At 39.7% G+C, this 27,426-nt stretch overlaps 1 protein-coding gene across 1 annotated transcript in view; it reads left to right on the top strand.

The window, feature by feature from the left end:
* Positions 1–1,577: 1,577 nt before the first annotated feature.
* LOC134531704 (alpha-tocopherol transfer protein-like) overlaps positions 1,578–27,426 on the top strand; it is a 56,443-nt gene continuing 30,594 nt past the window's right edge. The window contains exon 1 of the mRNA XM_063367517.1: positions 1,578–1,675. Coding sequence (XP_063223587.1) covers positions 1,603–1,675 — 73 coding nt within the window. The 5' untranslated portion in view covers positions 1,578–1,602. The remainder of the gene's footprint in view (positions 1,676–27,426) is intronic.

The following is a 27,426-nucleotide window of genomic DNA, read 5'->3' as shown; positions in this document are numbered from 1 at the left end:
TCGTGTTTTAATACAACACTTATGGAATTATTGAATAATATTATAATATTAATACATATAATAATATGATATATAATATTATTATTTCATAACGTATTTATAACGTACTAGAAAAGCCACGCGGCAATGCGTCACGCTTTTTAAGACTACTGTTAGTGGAGCGAAGGTAAACAGCTATCTTCTTTCTCTTTCTTCATTTCTCTCTCTATTCAAGCGCCGTGGAAATGTTTGCGCTGGCTGACATGCTGCAGAACAAGCGCCAACTGCAGGCCGCATCAGAAAATTATATGGCGCACCCTTCTCATTACTTTTTGCGTTCTTTAAATTATCCATGCATTGGGAAATTTTGATTTAATACAATTTATTGAACATACGATGCCATTGCAGTTTTGCACTGTTTTTCGTGAGAAAAAATTTATGAATGCAAAGTAAGAAATAAAACATTTAAAAAAACTATATAAAACAAGCTTTAATCAGCTCTTGTAGAACAGTTAGACCCAACGATGAACATAAACATGTATTATGGACAACACAATGACGACAGCACCGACGAACACATTTAAACTTAAAATAATGTCAAACCACACAAGAATTCAGTGGAAGGATTTAGTCATGAAAAAAAATAATAACAGCACAGACGAACACTGTGTGCTAACAATGACGAGGCAGTTTCAACAATAACATTAAATGCAGGCAGACAACAAAACCTGGACAACGCACCATACAGGGGGAGCTGAATTGTTGCCCCTTGGAAGGGCAGCCCTTCAGGATATTTCTGGCAATTGTTTGTTTGTACAGCGACTGGAAGGGCAGTCCATCCAATTTCTGAAACATGTTTCTTTAAGTGTTTAAATAATCCTGAAAACTTGCCCCTTGGAAGGGCAGCCCATCAGGATTTTTCTGACAGTGGTGTTTATGAAAGGTTGTCTGAATTGTTGCCCCTTGGAAGGGCAGCCCTTCAGGATTTTTCTGACAGAAGTGTTTTTGAAAGGTTGTCTGAATTGTTGCCCCTTGCATGGGCAGCCCTTCAGGATTTTTCTGACAGTGGTTAGTTTAGGTTAGGCTAGGTAAGGTTAGGTTAGGTTAGGTCAGGTCACTTTACAAACTAACCACTGTCAGAAAAATCCTGAAGGGCTGCCCATCCAAAGGGCAGCATTTCTGTCGCCCCACCATACATACGAACACGATGAAGATAAACCTATACTACGGACAACACAACGATGTCAACACCAACGAACACAGTTTCAATGTGTTCGTCTGTGCTGTCGTCGGTTGTTGTGCTGCCCATAATACTTTTTTTAGGTTAAAATTGTTGGGTCCATCTGTTTGACATCGGCTGATTTAGAATTGTTTTCTGTTTTTTATTTCCTATTTTTATTTGTTTCCTCACCCATGACAAACAGTGCAAAACGGCAACCACGTGTGTGCAAGGAAATGGTATTAAATCACTACTTCCTGCCGACCGAGAGGTTGTCGGTGCTCGAGTCCGGGTATTTCCCGCTCGCCCGCACCGCGGCCTTGTGGCGCCACTTGCGCAAGCCGCCGCCTGGAGGGAGAGGCGGTAGGGAGGGGGGACGGCGGGGCTGGCGCGCATGCGCAGACATGGCCACCGCGGCCGACGTGCAGCACCTGCGGGAGTGGATCAGCAAGCAGCCCCACCTGCCTCACGACGCAGGTGAGCGGAGCACGCGCACCCTCGCGGGGGGGAACAGAAACGGGGCGATGGAAAAGTACCATACTAGTATGGTACTTTTCCGTATGGCACAATTCCGCCTCTCTTCTTCGAAAAGGGCGGAAAAGTTCCATACTGAAAAAGTATCGTACTTGAAAAAGGACGAGGCGGAATTGCGCCATATTTTTTTACACACTCCATGGAATGACTGCAACGCCTCTGTTCTCATAATAGTGTGGAAAATTCGCCTGTAGACAGCGCTGTCAACTCCAACAGTGTCTTCGGTTAACTCAAATGACGCCAGATAGCAGCACGTCCTTTTTTAAGTATGGCACTTTTCCGGTATGGTACTTTTCCGTCTGTTTCGTAAAGGCGAGGCGGAATTGTGCCATACGGAAAACTACCATATTTTACTACAAGATTCAAAAACATTTGTGGCAGCTATAAATTATATATTTAAGTATGGTACATTTCCAGTATGGTACGTTTCCGTCTGTTTCGAAGAGGCGAGGCGGAATTGTGCCATACGGAAAACTACCATATTTTACTACCAGATTCAATAACATTCGGGCCAGCGATAGCTTGGCTATGATTTTTCATTATTTTTTTTAAAGGTTTTAAAAAATATATACAAATATTTACTAGGTATAATCTATAATACATCACTACAGAATCCATACTAAAATTTAAATTTATTATATATTGCATAAACTAAGAGAAAATGAATGAAATATCTACACCAGAATTTTTTATTTTTATTATACCTCTTCGAATATTATCTTATGACAATGAAAAATTCACTGAGGTGCAATTCATGTAAATAAATATCCACTTGTGGTCAGATATTTTTATTTTATATTATTGTACTGAAAAATTGTGTAAAACATCATGTTAACTTTTATACTATATGTATCCATGGACTAGAATTTCTGTGATTATTCATAACCTATATGTTTCAATCTTTAAAATTTGAGTAACTTCTTTGATTGACTAACGTATTGAAAAATTTAGCTGGGAATATTGAATTAGCATGTTAAAAAAAACTGACAGCAAAACACGTATTTTTTGACTTGGTCTGCAAAATCACTTAATATTTCAATATTATGTCAGATTTGTCTCGTAGAAATATATGTCAATCTTCTAAAAATGTGCATGTCATCCCTGAAGACGTATTTTACCATAATTTATAATATTTGAGAAATAGTGCAACTGTATGTCTAGCAAGCTTCAGTTATGCTTTGTAGCATCCTCTTGCAATTGCACTGGTGAACTATATAATTAAAATTAGTATTATTATTAGGTTGGTTGACTTTTTTGTTCACATACATTAAAACTGAACCTGAGAAATAAATCAAATATTCATAACTCTTCTGTGGTAGTCAACTTAAAGTATAGTGGCATACTCTAGAAATTTAGAGATCTTGTGTGATACCAATCCAAACGTGTTAAAAGAAATGTAACTGTTAAAGAAATATATTCATGTCAAACTTACAGTGCTCAAACGACATAGATTTAAGTATATTACTACTTTTTTTAACAAAGAACATTTTTTCTACGAGGTGTACATTAACATTAAATGAGAACTTTGATACGTACGTGGTATACTTACTGTCTTGATTGAACAACTATACTTAAAAAAAATATTAAGTCACATTAAGTTGTAACACCAGTTTATGATAATTATAAGGCAAAATGATACTTTTTTTTTAACATAATATGTTTAAGTTCTTATGAATATTTCTAAATCTAACTTAAAAAGAGGAATATTCTGGATATATTATCGGTTAAATTAAATTAAATAGTATTAAAATAATGAAGGCCGGGCTTCAGCCAAACTCATTGTGGTGGTGGGATAGTAATTTAAATGTAATACATTTACTCATGCGATGAACATAATTTTTGTGATAAAATTGTGAAACAAAAACTATATTATAGATGGCGCTATGGTTTCAAAAGTTTAAATATTTCCTTAAAGATGGTTATATGATGAGATATAATTTTCAAAGTATCATAAATTTCAAGCTATTCATTTAATCACTTAAAAGGCCTGACTGCACTTTTGACTGAGTTGAATTCTTTAAAAAAAGTCCGCGAGTATGATACTCTATCTGAAAAACAAAGCGACAGCATCAGTGGTGCCAACAAGTGGGAGGGCAGTACCCAGGTGCAGTTGCCCACTCTGCGAGTTTGACTGGAAAATAGTTTCACATATAATTTGAAGAAAATTACACATAACATATTAACAACTGTAGTGCTAATTAATGATTATGTGAAGAATACTAATAAACAGACAGATTTCCTTAAAAATTATCTGAATAATTTTTAATTTCTATATTTAGAGTATAAAATTATGAAACTGACTTTGCCCCCCCCCCCCCCCCCTCCTGGGAAAAAATCCTGTGGGAGCCCCTGGACAGCATCAGTTTTTGTAATCGAAACATTGAGGAAGCGAACTACCAGCACATGATGTTGGTGGGGGGAAGCAGGGGGGAGCGGATGACGCGCGGGTTGGCTAAGATAGGCTGCTGTTGCCAGCTCCTTCCAGGAAGGTCACTCACACCCTCTCCCCGCCAACGCAACAGTGTGCTTGGGAGATGGAAATGAGCTTGTGCCAACCTCTCAGGCTAGGTGCGAGGCAGACAGTTCTTCATTTACAGTCTTCAGTTCGTTAAAGGATAGCATACTGGTCTGGTTTCTCTTGTTATTTTATGATTCTATATTATGTATATTAGTTGAGCAATGAACACTATTATTTTAAATTTTTATATGAAATCACCAAAAATTAGGTACATCTTAAGACCAACGTGTTTTATTTAGGTGTAATGTTCATTTAGCCACTTAAGAAGTTTTAACTCTGCAAAAATTATTTGTTACTGATGGAAACTAACTAATTCAGTAATACCCAGTTACTAGTTTTTCTACAAATATTTGTGTTAAATTTATGTACATTTTTTCACAAAATCAATTTTATGTGCATAGCCATATCTTCAGACACAAAAGATTTACTCATATCGCTGTATCTTATAAGACACCTTTTAGACACGTGTCTTCGGAATCCATAAATTTTTAGACAATATTTTATTACTAAGAAATTATGATAATCTGAAAGAATCATTACTTATTTTTTATATATTAGAAAAAAAGATAACTAAAGAAAATTATGGGTAATATATACCTATACAGTTTTGAAAATTAAGTAAGTATTTTTTTGTTTTACAAACACATACCCGTAGTCTCAGAAAAGTTTGAAAAACTCTCAGCTAACATATTAATGAACTGAAACTAATTAAAAGTATTTGAATTTGGACATTTAATTTTTGTGTAATACTTCAGCTGCGAAGATGTTTATGGATAATTTATTGTTTATTATGAGATTTTTCTCCAAGCAATAGAACATAAGACATGAATCAGTCTAATATGTGAAGCCCCTAAACTTAGTTGAAAAGGATAATAACAACAACCATATAAAAACGTTAATGTGTGATTATTAATTTAACAAATTTCTTTGGCCGGAAAATACTTATCGTTACTAAAACAACCGTTACCAAAGTAAAGCAGTATTTCAGTGAGGTGCATAATCATTTTTTAATGCATTCAACACAGTCGCCCTATTTTTGAAGATCTCTGATTGTATAAATATGTTATGCCGTAAATTGTTTCTTCATATGAACGCTTTATAATTACCTATTTACTTGGAAATAGATAGCATATAAACCATAAATATTATATGCAAAAAATAAAAACCATTTATGGTTTTTTTTATTTTACCTATTGTTAGATGTAGCCACGGTCTGACTACTGGAAAATTATTATATAATGTTATGCTCCATTGTCCATAACCCCAAAACCGTATGTAACTGAAAATGTAATATATTTATATAGCTATATAAAATTCATTTTCTATGGACACGATAGCTATCGTAATTTTGAACAAATAACTTTCAAACCAATCTATAAAAAATGGCAATGATAAATATCGGTCAAATTAGTTAATACCACCCAACGGCTATAAATGGGCAACGTTTTTTGAAAAACAGAAAAATGGTTATTTCTTACAACATATGACAAATATTGCTTCTATTTCAACGTAGGAGTAATACCAAAAACTGTGTTCTAAAATAATGTTTTATACAACCAACCCTTACTGAAAAGGAAGGAGGGGGGAGAAACAAGCTTTGAAGGACAAAAGAAATTCATAACTCTCTTAGTAGGCATGTCAACGAATCCGTTTGAATTGTTTGTAAATCTTAGATGTAATTTTTATCTAAGACTATTGTCATAAAAAATTTTTATAAACCGATTTGCCGCTAGTGGATAAAAAAACACGGAGAGAATTTAAAAAAAAAATGAAATGATAGTATCTGTACCATGTTAAAAACTTTCTTGTTACTGTAAAACCTCAAAATATTTTCTACAAATTAAGCACTATGAACACGATCGAATACTTTCTTAATTTTTTTTCTACCTCATGTTTATATTGCCAACAATTTCTTCAAGGGGTGGAAATAACAAGGGTTGAAAGGCAAAAAAAAAAATGTAGTGGGAATACTCTCAAATCCAGAATAATCTATTAAAGAATCATAAACATGATCCAAAAACTTGAGCTAAAATATTATTTATGTAAGGAACTATTACAGTAAGAATGGTAAGTGATGTAACTAAAATATTTTAAGTTTTCTTACTATTAATTGGTTAAATTTTTAAAATTAGGATTGGATTGCCACTTCTAGATAATGTAGGAAATTAAGTGAAAACTAACCTTCGTGCGCATGTACTGACTTCACATTACTTATATGAAGAGATCCAGAAATATTTCGGATTCATCTGGCATCTGGGTGGAATTAAAAGTCCGACATGTGCTAAAACGAGGTTTGCTTTTCAATTTATTAGCGAGAACAGTTTTTTTTTATCTTGTTAATCGACAAAACTTGATTCATTTACTTTCTCTACTAGCTTGGCGTCATACAGACTGGTATTTGAGTCAAAAATTCAACTTTAATGATAAGCATTGGCCTTGGGCCCCAAAACACGAAGATAAATATGACGTAATATATCAGATAATGATTTTTAATTTTTTATTTATAATTTTTTTATGTTCTCTGGCTTCATTGATGTATACAAATAAAAAAACAACTGCAAGCTATTATACGATGAAGTGCAGACAGGTTCTTTGATGTAAAGCTCTAAGAATTATAAAAATATATACATTAGCTGAAATTATTAAGTGCCCTTCTAAGAAATTATCGGATCTTACAAACATCATTAACAGTTTTAAGATTATCCACAAGCTAAAATGGGCCTTGTGCAACAGTACAGAAAAAAGCTTCTTGAAAAAAATTGAAAACTGGTTAAATGAAGAAATGGTTTACCTGCTGCCCCAGTATCTTCATTGAAATGGCGACCAAATAAATAATTCGATGATTTGAGTGATCAATCAAAGCACCGGGAAAAAATTGGAGCTCAGAAAGAAAGTTCCTGTAGATGAATTAACTTACGCAGCGCAATTGGGTCATCGTGCCGCAAGCAATACAGATATGGCTAATAAGTATACTTCCAGACAAAGTCTCCAACCAGAACAAAGTTTCGGATGGCCGCTGCCATTGCAGGGCTAGATCTTGGAAGATATTCTCCGGTTTTAAATAATATTGAAAGTGATATCTTCGGGTTTCGATATAAGTGTCGAAAATTTTGGTACGTACACCATAAATATTGCATATCATTATGTAGAATTGTGTGCCTAGCAACCTATGTCATCAATAGTCCACAGTATATTAATTCATTGTCATAAGATAATATCCGAAGAGGTATAATAAAAAAAAAAATTCTGGTGTAGATATTTCATTCATTTTCTCTTAGTTTATGCAATATATATAAAATTTAAATTTTAGTATGAATTCTGTAGTGATGTTGTATTATAGATTATACCTAGTAAATATTTGTATATATTTTTAAAACCTTAAAAAAAAAATGAAAAATCATAGCCAATCTATTGCTGGCCCGAATGTTATTGAATCTGGTAGTAAAATATGGTAGTTTTCCGTATGGCACAATTACGCCTCGCCTCATCGAAACAGACGGAAACGTACCATACTGGAAAAGTACCATACTAGTATGGTACTTTTCCAGTATGGTACTTTTCCGCGCCCCCACTGAAACCGACCGAGATGATCTAGGAGCTGGGGTGGGGAAGCATAAGGGAGGAAACGGGTGGAAAGGTTAGTCAGACTGCATAAGGTGAAATGGTAGGGGTGGGTGAAAGATGCAAAGGATCTGAGGAGAATGAATGCTAGGGTTTGTTGGGCCGGGGGGGGGGGAGTTAGTGTAAAGGAAGGACTCCGTACCATCGGGTACCAATTGCAAGTGAAATATGTAGCCAGTTCAATTCAATTCAATTCAATTCATTTCATGTTTCGCGCGGCATGTGACGCCATCCGTTGAGTGGGCCCTCAACTCAGTGTTGCCAGACGTACGAGAATTCTCGTATTTGTACGAGAATTTAGAACCTGTGTACGTTGTACGAGGTAAAGTTGGATCTCGTACGCTTTTGTACGAGAATTTTGAAGATCACTATCAATGTTGGTTTTTTTACCCGGGTTCTTGTAAGATATATTAGTTTTATTGTATCGTTTTGTCAAAACAAGTGTAGGTATAACATTTATTTTGTAACTTAATACCATTAAGTGAAGTTCCTGCCCAACAGCGTTGACTTTTTATTTTGGCTGGCAACACAGACGACGCCGACTAAAAGATAGTGTTTGTTTTTTATTATTTTATTATTGTTAAATGTACAACCCCTAACACACAATTTAGAGTATTTTTGTATGTTAAATTAACGAAGAAAAAAAAACTGGATATTTTTCACGGAAAAAAAAAGCAAAAAGAGTGAATGGCAGGAATAATTGTATTGTTGTGAAAACTGTTGTTAATAATTATTATGTTTTACTTATGTAATCATAGGATTGTGAAAATTGTTTAGTTTAGATTTGTTAGGCTTGTAACTCAAATGTCAAGTATATAAAAAATATTGTAGAAACACATTTAAACTTTTGCTTTTACAATACCATTGTGTACGAGATTTTTTGTGTGTCGTACGAGAATTTTCGCTCCTTGGTACGAGACATTGACATTTACAATCTGGCAACACTGCCTCAACTACAAGCCAAAAAATCAGGAAATGAAGTTTTTTTTTAAAAGGGGTGCCCTTTCGGGTGCCCCACAATGCCCGCTGATGGGGTGGCACGGAAATCCATAGCTTTAAATAATAATGTTAAATTATTATACTTGACAAATTTCTCGGTAAAAATATTTCAACTGTGCGAAAAACACTTAATGGTGTTTCGTAATAGAATTAAAGTCGTGTTATTAATAAATGCGTAAGAGATGCAAAAATATCTGGTATGCCACACCACAAAAAACGTTGCTACCAAACTAGAGGGAATTGATTTTCACTGGATTGTTTGGCTGAAAATAGCTAATGCATTACTTCTCACAATCAAAGCAGATATGGTAGCAATATATTATGAAATCTGCGATCTAGCGGGTGGGCCCGAAACTACTCCCGGACTGCAGGGCCCGATGATAGTCCGGGGCCGCGGGCTATCGTCGCCTCTGTGGTTCGGCAGGAACACCGCCTACGAAAACCGCTGCTGCCTATCAGGCGTGACAAAAAAAAAATAAAGGAGGGGATAGCCCCTTCCGAGACGTAGTTCGTTTCGATATTATAATTATATAGTTTATATATTATATTTATATATTTATATTTCACAGTTATATTTTAATACCTAAATTTATGTAATAAACTTTTATTCCGTCACGAGTTGTATGGAAGTAGTAAGGATGAGTATCTGAGACATACATTTGGTAAATATTTCAAAGCCAATCTCCGACTCGCACTGTCGCACTGTCAATTATCTGTCTCCAATATATGTCAATAGTGTTGGAGAGGTAGCATTGAACGGAAAATGGCTTTTGTTTTTCATCAAATATATTTGGTCTGATATCCTCAAATATGTTTTTTTAATCAAGTCACACTATTAATTTATTTTGTCTGAGCTGTCTCAAATTTTCATTTTTAATATAAGATTTTGTAATTAAATAATTTATCAACGTGCTGGATGTGACGTTTGAAATGGTTATTATATTTGTGCATTTTAAAATTTTCTTGAACATGTAAAATTTTATATCATAGTAATATTCGTATCACAATGACATACCTACTTGTTCAATGATTTTTGTTACGTTATAGAAACATAATTTAATTTTCACACATAAAATGTTTTCGCATACAACATTTACTAACATGATTTTGATAATTTAACTTTTACAACAGTTTAATTCGTCCTGTGCTTATCACCATTTTAATGAACCGTTGTGACGGAAGAGGATGCCACTTCCATTTTCGCCAGGCATGATTTCTATTGGCCGATTGCATCCAATATCCAACATATTTGAGAACCCGTCCTATAAGCAAAATATTTGATGGAAACTCAAGTCATCCAACTTGTCAAACAAACATGACTGCGCTGTTGACGTTTCAGTAACGTCAAAACCCTCACAAGGGATGCATCTGCAACCCTACATGCGTCCACTGAAATCGAGATTACTAGGGATGCGACACTCGCATACACTGATGCGTCACTACGTCAATTAACTTAGGAATCGTGTTTTATTTTGTTTGAATGTATTATTACTTAAAAATTTTGGCATAAGATTTGTTTAAAAATTTGGTAAGCATAAGTGATAACTTAAACACTGGAAGGCGTTGGAAGCGAAAATTCGACAGTGTGTCAGGGCCTTTAACCATCATGTTTTGGAAGTGGATTCTTCAAGACTTCCCCATGCCTGATCTCTCGAACTGCGCAAACAGACGTGCGAAGTGCGTGCCGTTAGTTCGCTGGCATTGGACCCCGCCACGAAGCCACTGCCCCAGCTTGCAGTTCAACTTTCATAGTGTAGGCCTGTTTTATGGCTCGACTTGGCACGTAACCTAGCTTCAGGCACTTGCCCACTGCTGTAGTCGCACTCGTGAAGTAATCAGGTATTTTCTCCAAGCGTTACTAGACCGTAACCTGTTGATAAATATTAGGCTGCAACAAAGCATGACAAGTTTTTAGGGACATTACATATGCAATGTCATTAAGAAACATAAGTCAAAAATTGAAACTAAAAAAAAAATATTGGGTCTTACATAATTACCCTTGAACCCCAGACAATGCTCCGCTGTCAGTATCAGAACCTCCATACAACTTTTTTTTTTTGATGAAGCGACAACTTCGGTGCGAAAGTACCTTGGGATCGAATACCGGGTAAGGCATGGATGTAAGGATTGCGGTATATCGTTTGGAATAAGTTAAGTGTAGAATATTTGCCCTCCTCTGTCCTCCTGAATTTTATTTTAGTGATATATAATTTTAAAAAAATACTTCAAGTTTGGACAATTACTTCCCTGACGTGTTGACAACGTAACTATGTGTACAGATGCGCACGATCATTAATGCCAAGTTCAGGTAAGTTGTAACGACGATCTAACGTATGTAAATAAAAACTGACCAGTCAGTGTATATCAATACATGCAGACGCGTATTATGTGTAGAACTATCAACAGGATAAGTGGGAACTCAGGGAAAAAATAAAGGGAGGATAGCTGCATCCAAATACTAGCCTAATGGATCCTTAGGCTAAAGGATCGTAGTGGACGCGGCCATTTTTGCGTTGCTTCTGAATTCTCCCAAACGATGCATCGGCATCCCTACATGCGTCCACTGAAATCGAGATTACTAGGGATGCGACACTCGCATACACTGATGCGTCCCTCCATCCATTAGCTTCGGAATAGTGTTATATTTTGTTTGTATATATTATTACTTTAGATTTTTATCATAAGATTTGTTTAATATATACTAAGCATATTTGATAACTCAATTAGAGACAAATAAAAATCGTTAATAAAAATTGCATAAAGGAAAACTTAAATTTACTAAAGTATTCAATGCTTATTATAAGTATTTGATTTTTATTGAGATTCAATAAAAAATTTTTATCTTGACTGGTAACATTTGTAACATTCACGCTACATTAAAATTTGTTAATAGGTCGTTGTTTTACTGAATATTTGTAGACTAGGAGTTTGTAAGGCAACTAAGGGCCCCCGTTTAAAAATGATAAATATAATACTTTAATTAAATATACAGATTTTTATTAAATATCAATTAATTGTTATATTGTGAAAAAAATATTATTTCTGATATATATCTGTGATATGATAAAAATATTTGACAAAATTTTGTATTTATAAAGTGCATCTGTGATATTCACCGATATTTTAGCAGCAATAAATTAAGTGACTACAAAGGAAGAATATAATATAAAAATTCAAAAGGACATATCTAAAAAAAAAAAAAAAAAAAAAAAGACTTTCGAAAGGGGGCAAAAGTCAAAAATTAAAAATATTATCAAAAGGTTCCCAGTGACGCAAACTTACATTTCCAAAAGGAGGGAGGGGCAGAAGCTTCACAAGAACCTGGCTACGGGCTTGCTGTCTGGGGGCAGAAGCTTCACAAGAACCTGGCTACGGGCTTGCTGTCTGGGGGCAGAAGCTTCACAAGAACCTGGCTACGGGCTTGCTGTCTGGGGGCAGAAGCTTCACAAGAACCTGGCTACGGGCTTGCTGTCTGGGGGCAGAATGCTGTCTGGGGGCAGAAGCTTCACAAGAACCTGGCTACGGGCTTGCTGTCTGGGGGCAGAAGCTTCACAAGAACCTGGCTACGGGCTTGCTGTCTGGGGGCAGAAGCTTCACAAGAACCTGGCTACGGGCTTGCTGTCTGGGGGCAGAAGCTTCACAAGAACCTGGCTACGGGCTTGCTGTCTGGGGGCAGAAGCTTCACAAGAACCTGGCTACGGGCTTGCTGTCTGGGGGCAGAAGTTTCACAAGAACCTGGCTACGGGCTTGCTGTCTGGGGGCAGAAGCTTCGCAAGAACCTGGCTACGGGCTTGCTGTCTGGGGGCAGAAGCTTCACAAGAACCTGGCTACAGGCTTGCTGTCTGGGGGCAGAAGCTTCGCAAGAACCTGGCTACGGGCTTGCTGTCTGGGGGCAGAAGCTTCGCAAGAACCTGGCTACGGGCTTGCTGGCTGGGGGCAGAAGCTTCGCAAGAACCTGGCTACGGGCTTGCTGGCTGGGGGCAGAAGCTTCGCAAGAACCTGGCTACGGGCTTGCTGGCTGGGGGCAGAAGCTTCGCAAGAACCTGGCTACGGGCTTGCTGGCTGGGGGCAGAAGCTTCGCAAGAACCTGGCTACGGGCTTGCTGGCTGGGGGCAGAAGCTTCGCAAGAACCTGGCTACGGGCTTGCTGTCTGGGGGCAGAAGCTTCACAAGAACCTGGCTACGGGCTTGCTGGCTGGGGGCAGAAGCTTCACAAGAACCTGGCTACGGGCTTGCTGGCTGGGGGCAGAAGCTTCACAAGAACCTGGCTACAGGCTTGCTGTCTGGGGGCAGAAGCTTCACAAGAACCTGGCTACGGGCTTGCTGTCTGGGGGCAGAAGCTTCGCAAGAACCTGGCTACGGGCTTGCTGTCTGGGGGCAGAAGCTTCACAAGAACCTGGCTACGGGCTTGCTGTCTGGGGGCAGAAGCTTCGCAAGAACCTGGCTACGGGCTTGCTGGCTGGGGGCAGAAGCTTCACAAGAACCTGGCTACGGGCTTGCTGGCTGGGGGCAGAAGCTTCACACGAACCTGGCTACGGGCTTGCTGGCTGGGGGCAGAAGCTTCACAAGAACCTGGCTACGGGCTTGCTGGCTGGGGGCAGAAGCTTCACACGAACCTGGCTACGGGCTTGCTGTCTGGGGGCAGAAGCTTCACACGAACCTGGCTACGGGCTTGCTGTCTGGGGGCAGAAGCTTCACAAGAACCTGGCTACGGGCTTGCTGTCTGGGGGCAGAAGCTTCGCAAGAACCTGGCTACGGGCTTGCTGTCTGGGGGCAGAAGCTTCGCAAGAACCTGGCTACGGGCTTGCTGGCTGGGGGCAGAAGCTTCGCAAGAACCTGGCTACGGGCTTGCTGTCTGGGGGCAGAAGCTTCACAAGAACCTGGCTACGGGCTTGCTGTCTGGGGGCAGAAGCTTCGCAAGAACCTGGCTACGGGCTTGCTGTCTGGGGGCAGAAGCTTCACAAGAACCTGGCTACGGGCTTGCTGGCTGGGGGCAGAAGCTTCACAAGAACCTGGCTACGGGCTTGCTGTCTGGGGGCAGAAGCTTCACAAGAACCTGGCTACGGGCTTGCTGTCTGGGGGCAGAAGCTTCACAAGAACCTGGCTACGGGCTTGCTGTCTGGGGGCAGAAGCTTCGCAAGAACCTGGCTACGGGCTTGCTGTCTGGGGGCAGAAGCTTCGCAAGAACCTGGCTACGGGCTTGCTGTCTGGGGGCAGAAGCTTCGCAAGAACCTGGCTACGGGCTTGCTGTCTGGGGGCAGAAGCTTCACAAGAACCTGGCTACGGGCTTGCTGTCTGGGGGCAGAAGCTTCACAAGAACCTGGCTACGGGCTTGCTGTCTGGGGGCAGAAGCTTCACAAGAACCTGGCTACGGGCTTGCTGTCTGGGGGCAGAAGCTTCACAAGAACCTGGCTACGGGCTTGCTGTCTGGGGGCAGAAGCTTCACAAGAACCTGGCTACGGGCTTGCTGTCTGGGGGCAGAAGCTTCACAAGAACCTGGCTACGGGCTTGCTGTCTGGGGGCAGAAGCTTCACAAGAACCTGGCTACGGGCTTGCTGTCTGGGGGCAGAAGCTTCACAAGAACCTGGCTACGGGCTTGCTGTCTGGGGGCAGAAGCTTCACAAGAACCTGGCTACGGGCTTGCTGTCTGGGGGCAGAAGCTTCGCAAGAACCTGGCTACGGGCTTGCTGTCTGGGGGCAGAAGCTTCGCAAGAACCTGGCTACGGGCTTGCTGTCTGGGGGCAGAAGCTTCGCAAGAACCTGGCTACGGGCTTGCTGTCTGGGGGCAGAAGCTTCGCAAGAACCTGGCTACGGGCTTGCTGTCTGGGGGCAGAAGCTTCACAAGAACCTGGCTACGGGCTTGCTGTCTGGGGGCAGAAGCTTCACAAGAACCTGGCTACGGGCTTGCTGTCTGGGGGCAGAAGCTTCACAAGAACCTGGCTACGGGCTTGCTGTCTGGGGGCAGAAGCTTCACAAGAACCTGGCTACGGGCTTGCTGTCTGGGGGCAGAAGCTTCACAAGAACCTGGCAACGGGCTTGCTGTCTGGGGGCAGAAGCTTCACAAGAACCTGGCTACGGGCTTGCTGTCTGGGGGCAGAAGCTTCACAAGAACCTGGCTACGGGCTTGCTGTCTGGGGGCAGAAGCTTCACAAGAACCTGGCTACGGGCTTGCTGTCTGGGGGCAGAAGCTTCACAAGAACCTGGCTACGGGCTTGCTGTCTGGGGGCAGAAGCTTCACAAGAACCTGGCTACGGGCTTGCTGTCTGGGGGCAGAAGCTTCACAAGAACCTGGCTACGGGCTTGCTGTCTGGGGGCAGAAGCTTCACAAGAACCTGGCTACGGGCTTGCTGTCTGGGGGCAGAAGCTTCACAAGAACCTGGCTACGGGCTTGCTGTCTGGGGGCAGAAGCTTCACAAGAACCTGGCTACGGGCTTGCTGTCTGGGGGCAGAAGCTTCACAAGAACCTGGCTACGGGCTTGCTGTCTGGGGGCAGAAGCTTCACAAGAACCTGGCTACGGGCTTGCTGTCTGGGGGCAGAAGCTTCACAAGAACCTGGCTACGGGCTTGCTGTCTGGGGGCAGAAGCTTCACAAGAACCTGGCTACGGGCTTGCTGTCTGGGGGCAGAAGCTTCACAAGAACCTGGCTACGGGCTTGCTGTCTGGGGGCAGAAGCTTCACAAGAACCTGGCTACGGGCTTGCTGTCTGGGGGCAGAAGCTTCACAAGAACCTGGCTACGGGCTTGCTGTCTGGGGGCAGAAGCTTCACAAGAACCTGGCTACGGGCTTGCTGTCTGGGGGCAGAAGCTTCACAAGAACCTGGCTACGGGCTTGCTGTCTGGGGGCAGAAGCTTCACAAGAACCTGGCTACAGGCTTGCTGTCTGGGGGCAGAAGCTTCACAAGAACCTGGCTACGGGCTTGCTGTCTGGGGGCAGAAGCTTCACAAGAACCTGGCTACGGGCTTGCTGTCTGGGGGCAGAAGCTTCACAAGAACCTGGCTACGGGCTTGCTGTCTGGGGGCAGAAGCTTCACAAGAACCTGGCTACGGGCTTGCTGTCTGGGGGCAGAAGCTTCACAAGAACCTGGCTACGGGCTTGCTGTCTGGGGGCAGAAGCTTCACAAGAACCTGGCTACGGGCTTGCTGGCTGGGGGCAGAAGCTTCACAAGAACCTGGCTACGGGCTTGCTGTCTGGGGGCAGAAGCTTCACAAGAACCTGGCTACAGGCTTGCTGTCTGGGGGCAGAAGCTTCACAAGAACCTGGCTACGGGCTTGCTGTCTGGGGGCAGAAGCTTCACAAGAACCTGGCTACGGGCTTGCTGTCTGGTGTCCGGTTCACGTGCGGCAGAAGCTTGGTGACCCGCGCCCCGGGCTCGCTGGGCGGTGGCGAGGCCGAGGGCAGGTTACTTCACGAGACTGCTTGCCGACGCCATGGCCACTCGAAACGCTAGTCACTCTGGAGCTCTTGCTTGAACAATCATCATTCCAGCTGCCCACTCAAGGTCTCTGGCACAGTCAGCATATTCAGATCTTGGCAATCTAACACATTACACGTCTACTAATTTGTCAGCACTAATGCAGGTATTAAAATTAGTGTAAGATAGATTAAAAATACAATTTTTAGAGGAAAAAAATCTGTATTTTGCATGAAATTGAGGAAGAATAATGGAATTGGCTGTTTACGTTATTGAAAAATTTAAAATACAGTTTTTAAAAATTTTCTCTATTTGTTTATTTGTTCGAGCATCAATCAAAAACTACTTGACGGATTTTTATGAAAAATTTTTATTTGGGAAGGTCTTTGGATAAGTTGAAAACTAGGCTATATATAATTAAAAAATTCTGTTTTCTAAGGGGGTGATAATGGGGTAGATTTGGTTTTAAGGTTTTTAATTGTATCTACGAAATTAATCAAGTTAAAGTAAAAATATTAGGTACAAATAATAAACATACATGCCCTCCAAATATTTTTTTTATTTGGCGAAAAACATATTCTAAGGTGTGGAAAAAGGGTAAGTATATTTGAAGGATGAATAATAATATCTTCGTATTTAATCAAGCGGAAAATTTATATTGGGTACCAATAATGAACATACTAATACAAAAACCATAATTTTTATATTTTACGAAATTATACGTAAGGGCGAAATGTGGTAGGTAGGTTTTTAAGATAAATAAATATCTCTCCGAATATAATTAAGCATAGTTGATATAATTGAATACAAATAATTAAAAAACGAAAACTACCAACCTCAATATTTTTAATTTGCGCAATTTAACACTAAGGGGTGTAAAGGGGGTAGATATGCATATAAGATTAATAAACATATCTCCAAGTATAATTAAGGGTGGTAAATTATTTTGGATACCGTTAATATCAACATTAAATCTATCAACTAAAAATTGTATATTTTGCAAAATTTAACTCCTAAGGGTGAATAAGGAGTAAGTATATTTTTAAGAATAATAATTATTTCTCCGAATTCAATTATGCCTATCTATGATATTGGGTATTAATAATAAACATACAAAAACAACCATCTAGAATTTTTATATTTTGCGAATTTCAACCCCTAAGGGGTAAAATAGTAGTAAGTATGTAATAAATATTATCACTATTAATTAAAATTATATAAATATTTTATATAAATATTAAAACGTTGAAACTACTGAAGTGAAAGGGAAATTTTTAATAATTATTACACTTAATAGCTACCCGGGTCGTACGCAAGTGGTAAGGGAGAGTAAAATAGCCCCGCCCCCCTTAACACTTTTCCGAAATCGTAAACAAAAAAATATATCATTCCACCAACAAATTTAAGTAAATTTAAGTGATACAACGGGTAAATGTTTTGTTTTCCCCTCTCCCTTGTCAAAAATATAATTGTGTGTACGCTCTTGCTTACTAAAAATTCTTCTAAAATGAAGCTATTATAGAACTAGAAGAGCCCCGCGGTGCAACCCACGTTAAATTCAAATTATATTATGTCTTTATATTCCCCTATAACCTTCCACAAGATCTGTCTATTCAACAATTTAATGTTTATTTTTATTACAAAGTAATTATTGGTTTCGAGCTTTTCTGTGTCAATGTTAGCCGTAGTTTCAGGTTCTGGTAGCAAAATATATTGATTTTCTGTAGTTCCAACTAGTGATAAAACCAACATACAGTTGCCCATGGGAGAAACGTTTCTTTCGTCTATCAATGCCAACCAAAGAGAATGTTTGTCCCTGAGACTTATTAATGGTCAGCGCAAAAGAAGTTTTTTTTTTTACTGGAAACTGGAACCGTTTGAAACACATCAGCAAGTCCGTGTATGGATGTGAGTCAGCTGGTCGGCTGCTGGGCCGGTGAACAACAATGAAAACATAGTATTATAGGCACGATTCAGAAACTAACCGCCACCACCACCACCACAAATCAACCAACCAACCAAGCAACAAAAACTCATTTCATCATAAGCACATTGAAGAAAGGTTAGCATCATAGGCACGATGCAGAAACGAACCACCGCCTCCACCCAATCAACCAAGAATGCAGAAATGTGCCACAAACACCACCAACTATCCAACCAACCAACTAACCAACCAACCAACCAACTAACCAACCAACCAACCAACCAACCAACCAACCAACCAACCAACCAACAAAAACTCATTTCATAATATGCACAACGATGGAAACGTCGCTTCATATGCACTATACAGAAACGAAACACCACCGCCAACCAACCAAGAACCATCTAAGATGATGTAGCACCACAAGCAATGAGGGTGCACAAAACCAACGATGAAAATACAGCAACACTTACGAGGGTGCACAAAACCAACAATGAATACACAACACCACAAACAACGGGGGTAGATACATAAATCCAGAAAAAAATAGCACCGTAAACAACGTGAGTGCAATAACCAATAACATAGCACCACAAACAACGTAAGTGCATAAATCCTTCGGTGCAAATTCATCGACGAAGGTTATGTACACCTATACGTCATGGCAATATCTTAACACATTAGTTGACAGGTTAAGACTTATATTTGCTTTGGTTAGTGAAGGAAACCACTCGCACCTCAGTCACCAAACTCACAGAGCTAAAAAATGCAGCCAACATACAATAATTACCTGTTTTACTCGCTTGTGTATAAACATTAAAAATAAATCAAATATTTTGTTTTCAAAAATGAATGTTTTATTTCTCGTTATTATATTTCTACTTAAGACTGGGTTCTCGTAGTATGCTACCAGTCGTATCCCTGTGTCGTATCCATCCGATGAGATTATATCCCTGCAATGAGATCGTATCCCTGTGCCACATCCCTCGACGCGATCGTATCTCTGCGTCGTATCTCTCTGACCAGATCGTATCCCTGTGGCAAGAACGTATCCCTGTTGCGAGAACGTATCTTTGTTGCGAGAACGTGTGACCTAGTGTCCACTAGTTCGCTCTTTAATTTTTTTGAAGACCTTTTAATATTTTGTTGTAATTAATATAATGTTTTATTGTATTTCAAGTATTTTTCTATTTACAATTTTGTGAGTATTTCTTTAATTTATATTTTTTTCCGTTTTGTCAGTTACTTATTCATTATTATTTTTTGTATGAGTTGGTGACACTGCTAAGAGACTTTCTGGAACGATCTAGTGAGTATTATTTAGGAAAGTGTAGTTATTTATATTTTTGTATTTATGAAATGTTATACTCTGTAGGTTTTTTTTTCGTAAAAAATTATTTTTATATTGGTGTGTTTATAATTACATGGTTTTACATAAAAGTTTCAGTTAGGTAAAAGGTTGAACTGGCAGATGATCGTCGTGGTTAGTGACGTGTCAATCCGCAGCGCTAGCTGGCAGGGGTGGCGGGGCTAGAGGTGGGTTGTGACAGCAATTTTCGGTATCTGTTCCAACCTGATACTGATACAGCATTGTATCATGTTACAAGTCTCTGATACTTCTGTATCAGACGGTCCCAGGAGGCAACAAAGCTCCGCGTACGCAGACCGTGTGACCGGAAGGAGAATCTGATACATTATTTATCACGCCTGGTAATTCTCTACCTCTGATACTCTCATGCCCGTCTGATACAACCAGTATCAATCAGTTCAACATTCACTGCAGTTCGTCCTGGCCGTGTATCACCATGTTGCGGGCTGTCATGCTTTGTAGTTAGTATCTTTATAGTGAAAAAAGGAATGGATAAGTGCACGAAAAAGACTTCATTTGTGTGGAATTTTTTCACGGAAAATAATGAGTTTGCTAATTGTAATTTGTGTAAACAAAAACTGAGTTATAAATCATCGACTAATCTGAAGAAACATTTGAAAAAACATTGATATAGTATGCTCACTAATGTACCTATCTGTTTTTTTATTTTTTATTTTTGATAAAATCGTGAATTTTTAATGTATAAAAACACTAGTTACTAATTGTTTTCGAAAAAAGAAAGTTCATATGTTGATTACATCTGTTATTAGTGTCAACTGAGAATTTATTTGCATTTTCATAGCTGTTAGGTGCACAAATATAAATATTATATCTTGTATTAATGTACTTTTTAATATTAAAATTTCATTAGTTTTATTATTGAACGAGACGGTGCACGCACTGCGCACTGAGCGTACTTTGAAGTAGGAGAATAAACAAAACTACTTGTAACCAGGGCTGCCACTCTGATATTCATGAAAAACCTAGAAAACCTACAAAAAAACCCAGACACATGGGTAAAAAACCCAGATGCGTCTAAAATGCTATCGTTGAAAATGTTTGCGTACTAATTCAAAAATATAAACATAACTGGTTTTAATATAAAACAATTAATTACCTTACAAGACTGAAAACAGTTAAATACAACCAATACAAGAAAATTACACTGCAGCAAAATGGCTGTATAAGTAATTCTTGGACCAGCACATATCATAAAAAAACCTACAAATATATACATGACAAAACAAACACCATCACTGCATTCTTTAAACCGGTAATTGTTTTTATAAAACTGCATCATGTACGTTAGTCTTTATTCAGAGACTGATTCTACAAGATTGGTTTGAAGGTTAATTGTTGCATTGGTTTTGTGTTCTGCAAGCCTCTTTGAAGAATGTGTCTAATTTAATATTCGACTTAGCTTCTTGAAAACTAGTTTTGTGTTTATATGTATTTTTGTGTGTGAAACACATAGACTTGTTTGCATTTATCAAACAGATATTGCAACAGATACAGTAGCTACTACCTTTATTATTGTTTTAGGTATAAAAATAATTAAAATTATAAAAAACCTAGAATTGTTGGAATTCATTATTTAAAAACCCAGAAACCCAAACACCATTGGAAAAACCCAGATCTGGGTGGAAAAACCCATGAGTGGCAGCCCTGCTTGTAACAATATCGCTTTGCGCCTCTCCTTCAAGGCTTCAACGCCTTCCCCTGCGCTTCCTCCCCTACATTCTTTCCCTTCTTTATCCCTTATTCGTCGTTCCTGCTCCCTCCCCTTTCACAAGCTCCGCCCAAGTGACCGTCATCTGCGATCGGGTACTGCGCTCATTGGCCGTGGTGTTGTTCCAGGTGAATTCTGAACTGATACTAAAGTCTCTGATACATTTCAAGTGTACTCGTTTGCCATTCCTGATACAGGCGCGTATCAGTGACAAAGTATCAGGTTGATACTTTTCGACCCACCTCTAGGCGGGGCGGGGGAGTCTCAGCTGGGCAGCCAAATTAGCTATACGTACAGGCACAGAGGTGACAGCAATTTCATATAACATACTTATACCCCATTTAAAGACACTACTCATGGAGGAATGGGCTGTGATGTATGTACAGCAGCACGACAGAACATTTACAGAACTATATCGAAATAGCGCCGTGAGCAATAACATTATATTTGACCATCAGCCCCGCGCTATTGTAGTTTTATCGTTCCGCCTCTTGACTACACACAATGCATTCCTCGATAATTTACGTAAACTTGGCATCCGGGACCCGCCTGCCTGCGGTTGTGACACCATCCTGGTTGATATGAATCATTTGTTGTTTGGATGTCCTACTGTCCCATCTAGACATACATAACCTATACACAAAATTAGGAGCTCTAAGTTTTCGTTTTCCACTTGGGTACCCCTGAATTCTCTTTCGGTCTACACATGAGGTCTCTATAGTACTCTCTACTTATTTCTTAGAAAATTACATTCATATTTAATTGATTACTTTTCCCTGGGGAACCCCCCCCCCCCCCCCCCCCAACGCCACCAACCATTCCTGGGTGGCCGTTTCTATATACCAACGATCCCACTCAATGGTCTATTCTACAATTGGTCGACGGGCCTCGACCCCCAAGATAGGTAGACGTTAGTTCCTGTCAGGTATCCCCACACTCTCCCGGTGAAAAAAACAAACAAACAAAACCGTGTTCCGCCCATTGCTCGTCGCTCAGTCATGACCTTATCCTATGAGTGAAAGTGCTTGTTTGAAGACCCGGTTGTGTTACCTCCGGCATGGTCGACCTTGTGTGCATCTAGTGCTGGTTGTGGGCGGAAGCCAATTACCATTCACTAATTAAAAAAAAAAACAGCTGGGCAGCCGTGGCGCGCGGACGTGTCTGTCGCTGTGTGTGTCCGCGAAATAAGTAATGAGTGCTGCGAAAATATGTTTTTTTCTGGCCGGGCGTCCGGGGAACGGGGCATCGGGCATGTACTGACATGCTTTTAGAGTGATGCCGTTTGGCGCAGCAAGGAAGTATGCCACCGCAACTGGCTGCAGGGACGTCGGATCGTTTTCATGAGTTGGAGGGGGGGGGGGGGGCGAAACGATGTATCACACTTACCTCAGTCCTAGAGCGGGGGGGTCCGGAAAAATTTGGAATTTTAGATGCAAAATTGTGCTATTTAATGAATTTCCGAACCAAAATATTAAATATACCATTCCAAGAATTTGATGACGTAGTATATGTATTAAATACTACTCTTACAGTAGATGTAGTACAATTTAAATAAAATACCATCTAGGAATTTGCAATCATTTTACAGTATATATTGGCAATCATAAATTTGATTTTCTAATCAATGTGATCACCAATGCAACGTTTGTAACTACTACTGGTTGAGAAAAATACTACTAGGACCAAACACTTATTCTGGGGAAAGGAGGGGGGCGAAATGCTACTCTCGCCGCCCCCCCCCCCCCCCCACATTAATTAAAGCACGGGGGTGACTCGCCCCTGCTGCCCCCCCTGTTCCGACGTCCCTGACTGGCTGTGACGAGGTTCGGGAGTGTTGGCGGCGCGCAAGACTGCGGCGAGAGACGGTGACGGCGCTTCGTCACGAGTGTTTGAAGCGGAGCCCCCGCCACTTCGTGACCTCGCCTGGGGCAAGCGCTCGGGTCGAGGCCGTGGTTTTCGGCCGCCTTGTGCAGTGCCGGGAGGTAACCGCCGAGCGGCATTGCCACCGCCCTACCCCAATTCAACGAGTACACGTAGTTTTGCCTAAAGTCATTTAGCCTAAAATGTTCTTTAGGCAAAATGACTTTAGGCAAAACGACTTTAGGCGAAATGACTTTAGGCAAAATGACTTTTAGGCAAAATGACTTAAGGCGAAACGACTTTAGGCATTACGATTTTAGGCAAAACGACTTTAGGGGAACTTAAGCATGTGATTATAATTTTAGGCAAAACGACCTTAGGCACAACGATTTTAGGCAAAATGACTTTAGGCAAAATGACTTTTAGGCAAAACGAATATGGCAAAATGACTTTTAGGCAAAACGACTTTAGGCAAAACGATTTTAGGCAAAATGGTTTTAGGCAATACGACTTTAGGCTAACTAACTTTAGGCAAAACGACATTAGGCAAAATAACTTTAGGCCAAACAATATATATATATATATATATATATATATATATATATATATATATATATATATATATAGGTATATATAATTATATGTATGTGTGTATTTTGGTATATCAGCTTTTTGATTATATGTACGGTATTTAAAATCACATCAGCTCAGCCCCTTTGTAAAATAAGTTGTGAAACTGATGAACGTTATAAGACTTTTATTAAAGCTTCACTGGAAGTTTTGAGGTACCCGCCCTCTGACGTCAGGGAGACACGTGACACGAGGATAGGGATGCGACTGTGGAAAACAAAGGAAGGAAGCAGTCGCTGCCTAATGCTGCATATGGCTGCAAGGAATCTTTTAATTTATTTTTTTTTTGTTCAAGCGTTTAAATAATGGTACAATTTTTGTTTCATCCTTCATTTTAAGGCTTCATGTTTTACGCCTTAAAAAGAACGTTTTTAAGTTTGCAGGGACAAAGTCTTAGGTACAACTTTCAGCGTACGGGCGTGTGTGCTCTAAACACTTCGTCACTACAAAATACAGAAAATTTAATTGCTACGTTAAATTCTTAAAGAATATATCCATTCCCAGTACTTATACATTCACTAACACCTAAGAAACTTAATCAACCCACGCAAAAAAAAAAAAATCGAAACCTAAAACATGAAAAAAGTTCTCATGTTCGAAAACTACTTATTAAACAAAGAAAGTTTCATGTTTTTTTACGGGATATTAAGATTTAGATCAATGAAAATTAAACATCAGTAAGAATAAAACCGTAGTTTATACGGACAAAATTAAGGACCTGTCACATTCACACAGTCGCGTCTGTGCCTAATATCTAATTAGATACAACACAACTCGGTAATAAACAAAACCAGCGTAGCAAATACGTTTTCAAGGTTTGAACGAATTATTTTTCTAGATCCTATAATCATACAATGCAAAGGCCCTATTAAAACACAGCCAAATCGTGAAAATTGTACACGTTGATACCTGCAGCGTGGCCTGAGAGCTATAATATGGAGGGTAGCGGCTTTTCCGTAAAACTAAAGGTAAGTGGGAAAATGGTATTTCTGAGTTTATTGTTACAACGATTATAATTATTATAGTCTTTTTCAATATTTTTTTTAGTTTTTAAAGTTTTTTAACTCACTATTTTCCTGGACTTTATTGCCCTCCACACTTTTAGTATTTAAGAATCCACTAGGAATTACGAAACCCATTTTTTGGGGGGAAATCAAAGAAGATTAGAAGAATACAAATGTTCCTTCTTTTTTCCTTGTATTTTTTTTTCATGGAAAAGCCGTGACTCTCTTGAATTACCATATTAGATTATGCAAGTGCCTGCAAATTCACAATGGACAACGGGTAAAAATAAATAAAAAATCTCAATTTTGTAATTACATGCGCTTCTCAGTAAACAAAATTATAGCAGGCAACATTTTTGAGTTATCAGAGCTAACTTCATCGTAGAAGGCATACGGGTGTTCTAAAATAATTGATGGCGATTTATTTTGCAGTTATGTATTTTGTTTAGTAATCAGCCAACAATTTCCATATAATCCACACAAACACTTAAATATTTCCACACAAAACGTAAATCAAAACTACGTGACCTGCTTTAACGCATAGTATGCTTGAAGGATTTAAAAACCATTAGGTTTTTTCTCTCCAAGAAAATAATAAAATCCGGCCTCTTCTTTTTCTTAGCCGTAGATAGCAATATGCGTTTACAAACACGTTCTTACTGCGTGTCGCTCTCCACACATTGTTTAAATACGCATAAACTTGAACTTTACTTTTTCTTTTATCCTCTTGCTTTCCAGGTTCTCGACAAAGCGAAATCCTTTAACCAACTTCAAAAAAAAATTCCAATTACTAATGACTTTGTCAAACGAAAACTCAACATAGCTTATTCCATTATAAGTGGCTGTTTGTTTACATTCTGTGTCCCAGAGTTGACTGAGGCGCTTTGCCTTAAATTTAGTCAAATACATCAAGTTTGTTGCTCATACACAGAATGATAATATAAAAATAATTGGCATGATGACATTATATTTTATTTGCAAAACAGTCAAGTATCATCATTATGATGAAAAGATGCTGTCCTAGTGTGCAGGGCCGGCGCGTCCATATAGGCGAACTAGGCAACCGCCTAGGGCGCCAAGTAGCTGGGGGCGGCGCAGCTGATATAATATGTTTAACGATTGTTGAAACGGCGATGTCTTTCGTGGCATATGACCTGGGTTCGACTCTGGTATATGCACTACAAAGGCTAGTTTTCTACTCTCGTTCCGTTTTTCGTACTTTGAATTGATTCCAAATAGTACGTTTCATGTACTGGGTTATGATTTCAGAGACATTTTTACTGTTAGCGGTTGGGCTTAGAAGCAACGCCCTGAGCGCCGCGTGGCTGGAGGCCGGGTGGTCGGTCACCTGACACTTCTGCAAGCTTGCGAATCTCTCTCCGCGCGTCAGCAGACGATTCTCGTCCGGGTGACCTCTCTGTCTTTAGCTTTGAGAATTTTTTAAAAACTATGTAGTTAACGTGCTTTAATTTAGGTATTTTGACTAGTAGTATATAATAGCCGGTCCTGAAACTGGCTTCTGGCTGTGGAGCGGGGAGCCGAGCCACATCTCTGACGTCACGTCCATCTCTGACGTCACGGCGGCCATCTTGGACTCAAAAATTCCTCAAAATTCCTCAAAATTGACTCAAAATGACTCAAAAATTCCCGTTTTAAGAAAAAATTTCCCGTTTTCGAGGGAAAAATTCCCGTTTCGAGGGAAAATTTCCCGTTTTATTCCGTAAAAATCCCAGCAGCTAGAAATTCCTGATAGAGGCTTAAGCATCCATGTCTACAGCCTCCGATAAGCCTCTGACGTCATCTAGGATTATGACGTCACCGTTGCAATTTTCGTTACGCCCGCCATCTTGAAAATCCGCAATTTTTATGTTAGAAAATCGGGAAAAAATTTAAAAATCATTAAAAAAATCATTTGATCGAACTAAAAAAAAAAAATATTAAAAACCACTGTTGCAGTTATCGTTACGGTAGCCATCTTGGATTATATAAATGTTGCATATTTCTTTACACCCGCCATCTTGGTTGAGTACCATGCCATTCTTACACTTTACGTTACGACCACCATATTGGATCCTATTAATGTTGCAATTATCGTTATGGTCGCCATCTTGAAATTTAGTCGCCATCTTGTAATTTAGACGTCATCTTGTAATTTAGACGCCATCTTGGAAATCCGTAATTTTTATGTTAGAAAATCGGGAAAAATTCCAAAATTCATCAAAAAAAATTAACTTTTTAGAATTCTGATTGATTATATCGATTCCCGTCCTTGGTTCGAAACCGGTGAGGGCAAAAAAAATATCACATCAGATCCTTCCTCCACAGAAGCCACCTACAGACTGACCTACCACCACCAATAACAAGGTATTTACCATCAGCTGGTATGACGTCATGTCCGCCATCTTGTCTTTGTCTGCTGGAGGCCGCCATCTTGGTTTCGTCTGCTAGAGTGTGCTGACGACATGTTAGTATAATGTTCTGTTCACCATAACTTTGACCTCTTATATTGACATTGTACTTTGTCATTGACCTTGAACTTTGACCTTGACCTTAAACTTTGACCTTGAACTTTGACCTTGACCTTGAAATTTGACCTTGAAATTTGACCTTGACCTTGAAATTTGACCTTG

This window comes from Bacillus rossius, chromosome 5 (assembly GCF_032445375.1).
Source record: "Bacillus rossius redtenbacheri isolate Brsri chromosome 5, Brsri_v3, whole genome shotgun sequence".
NCBI lineage: Eukaryota > Metazoa > Arthropoda > Insecta > Phasmatodea > Bacillidae > Bacillus > Bacillus rossius.
This window is presented reverse-complemented; position numbering and strand designations above follow the sequence as displayed.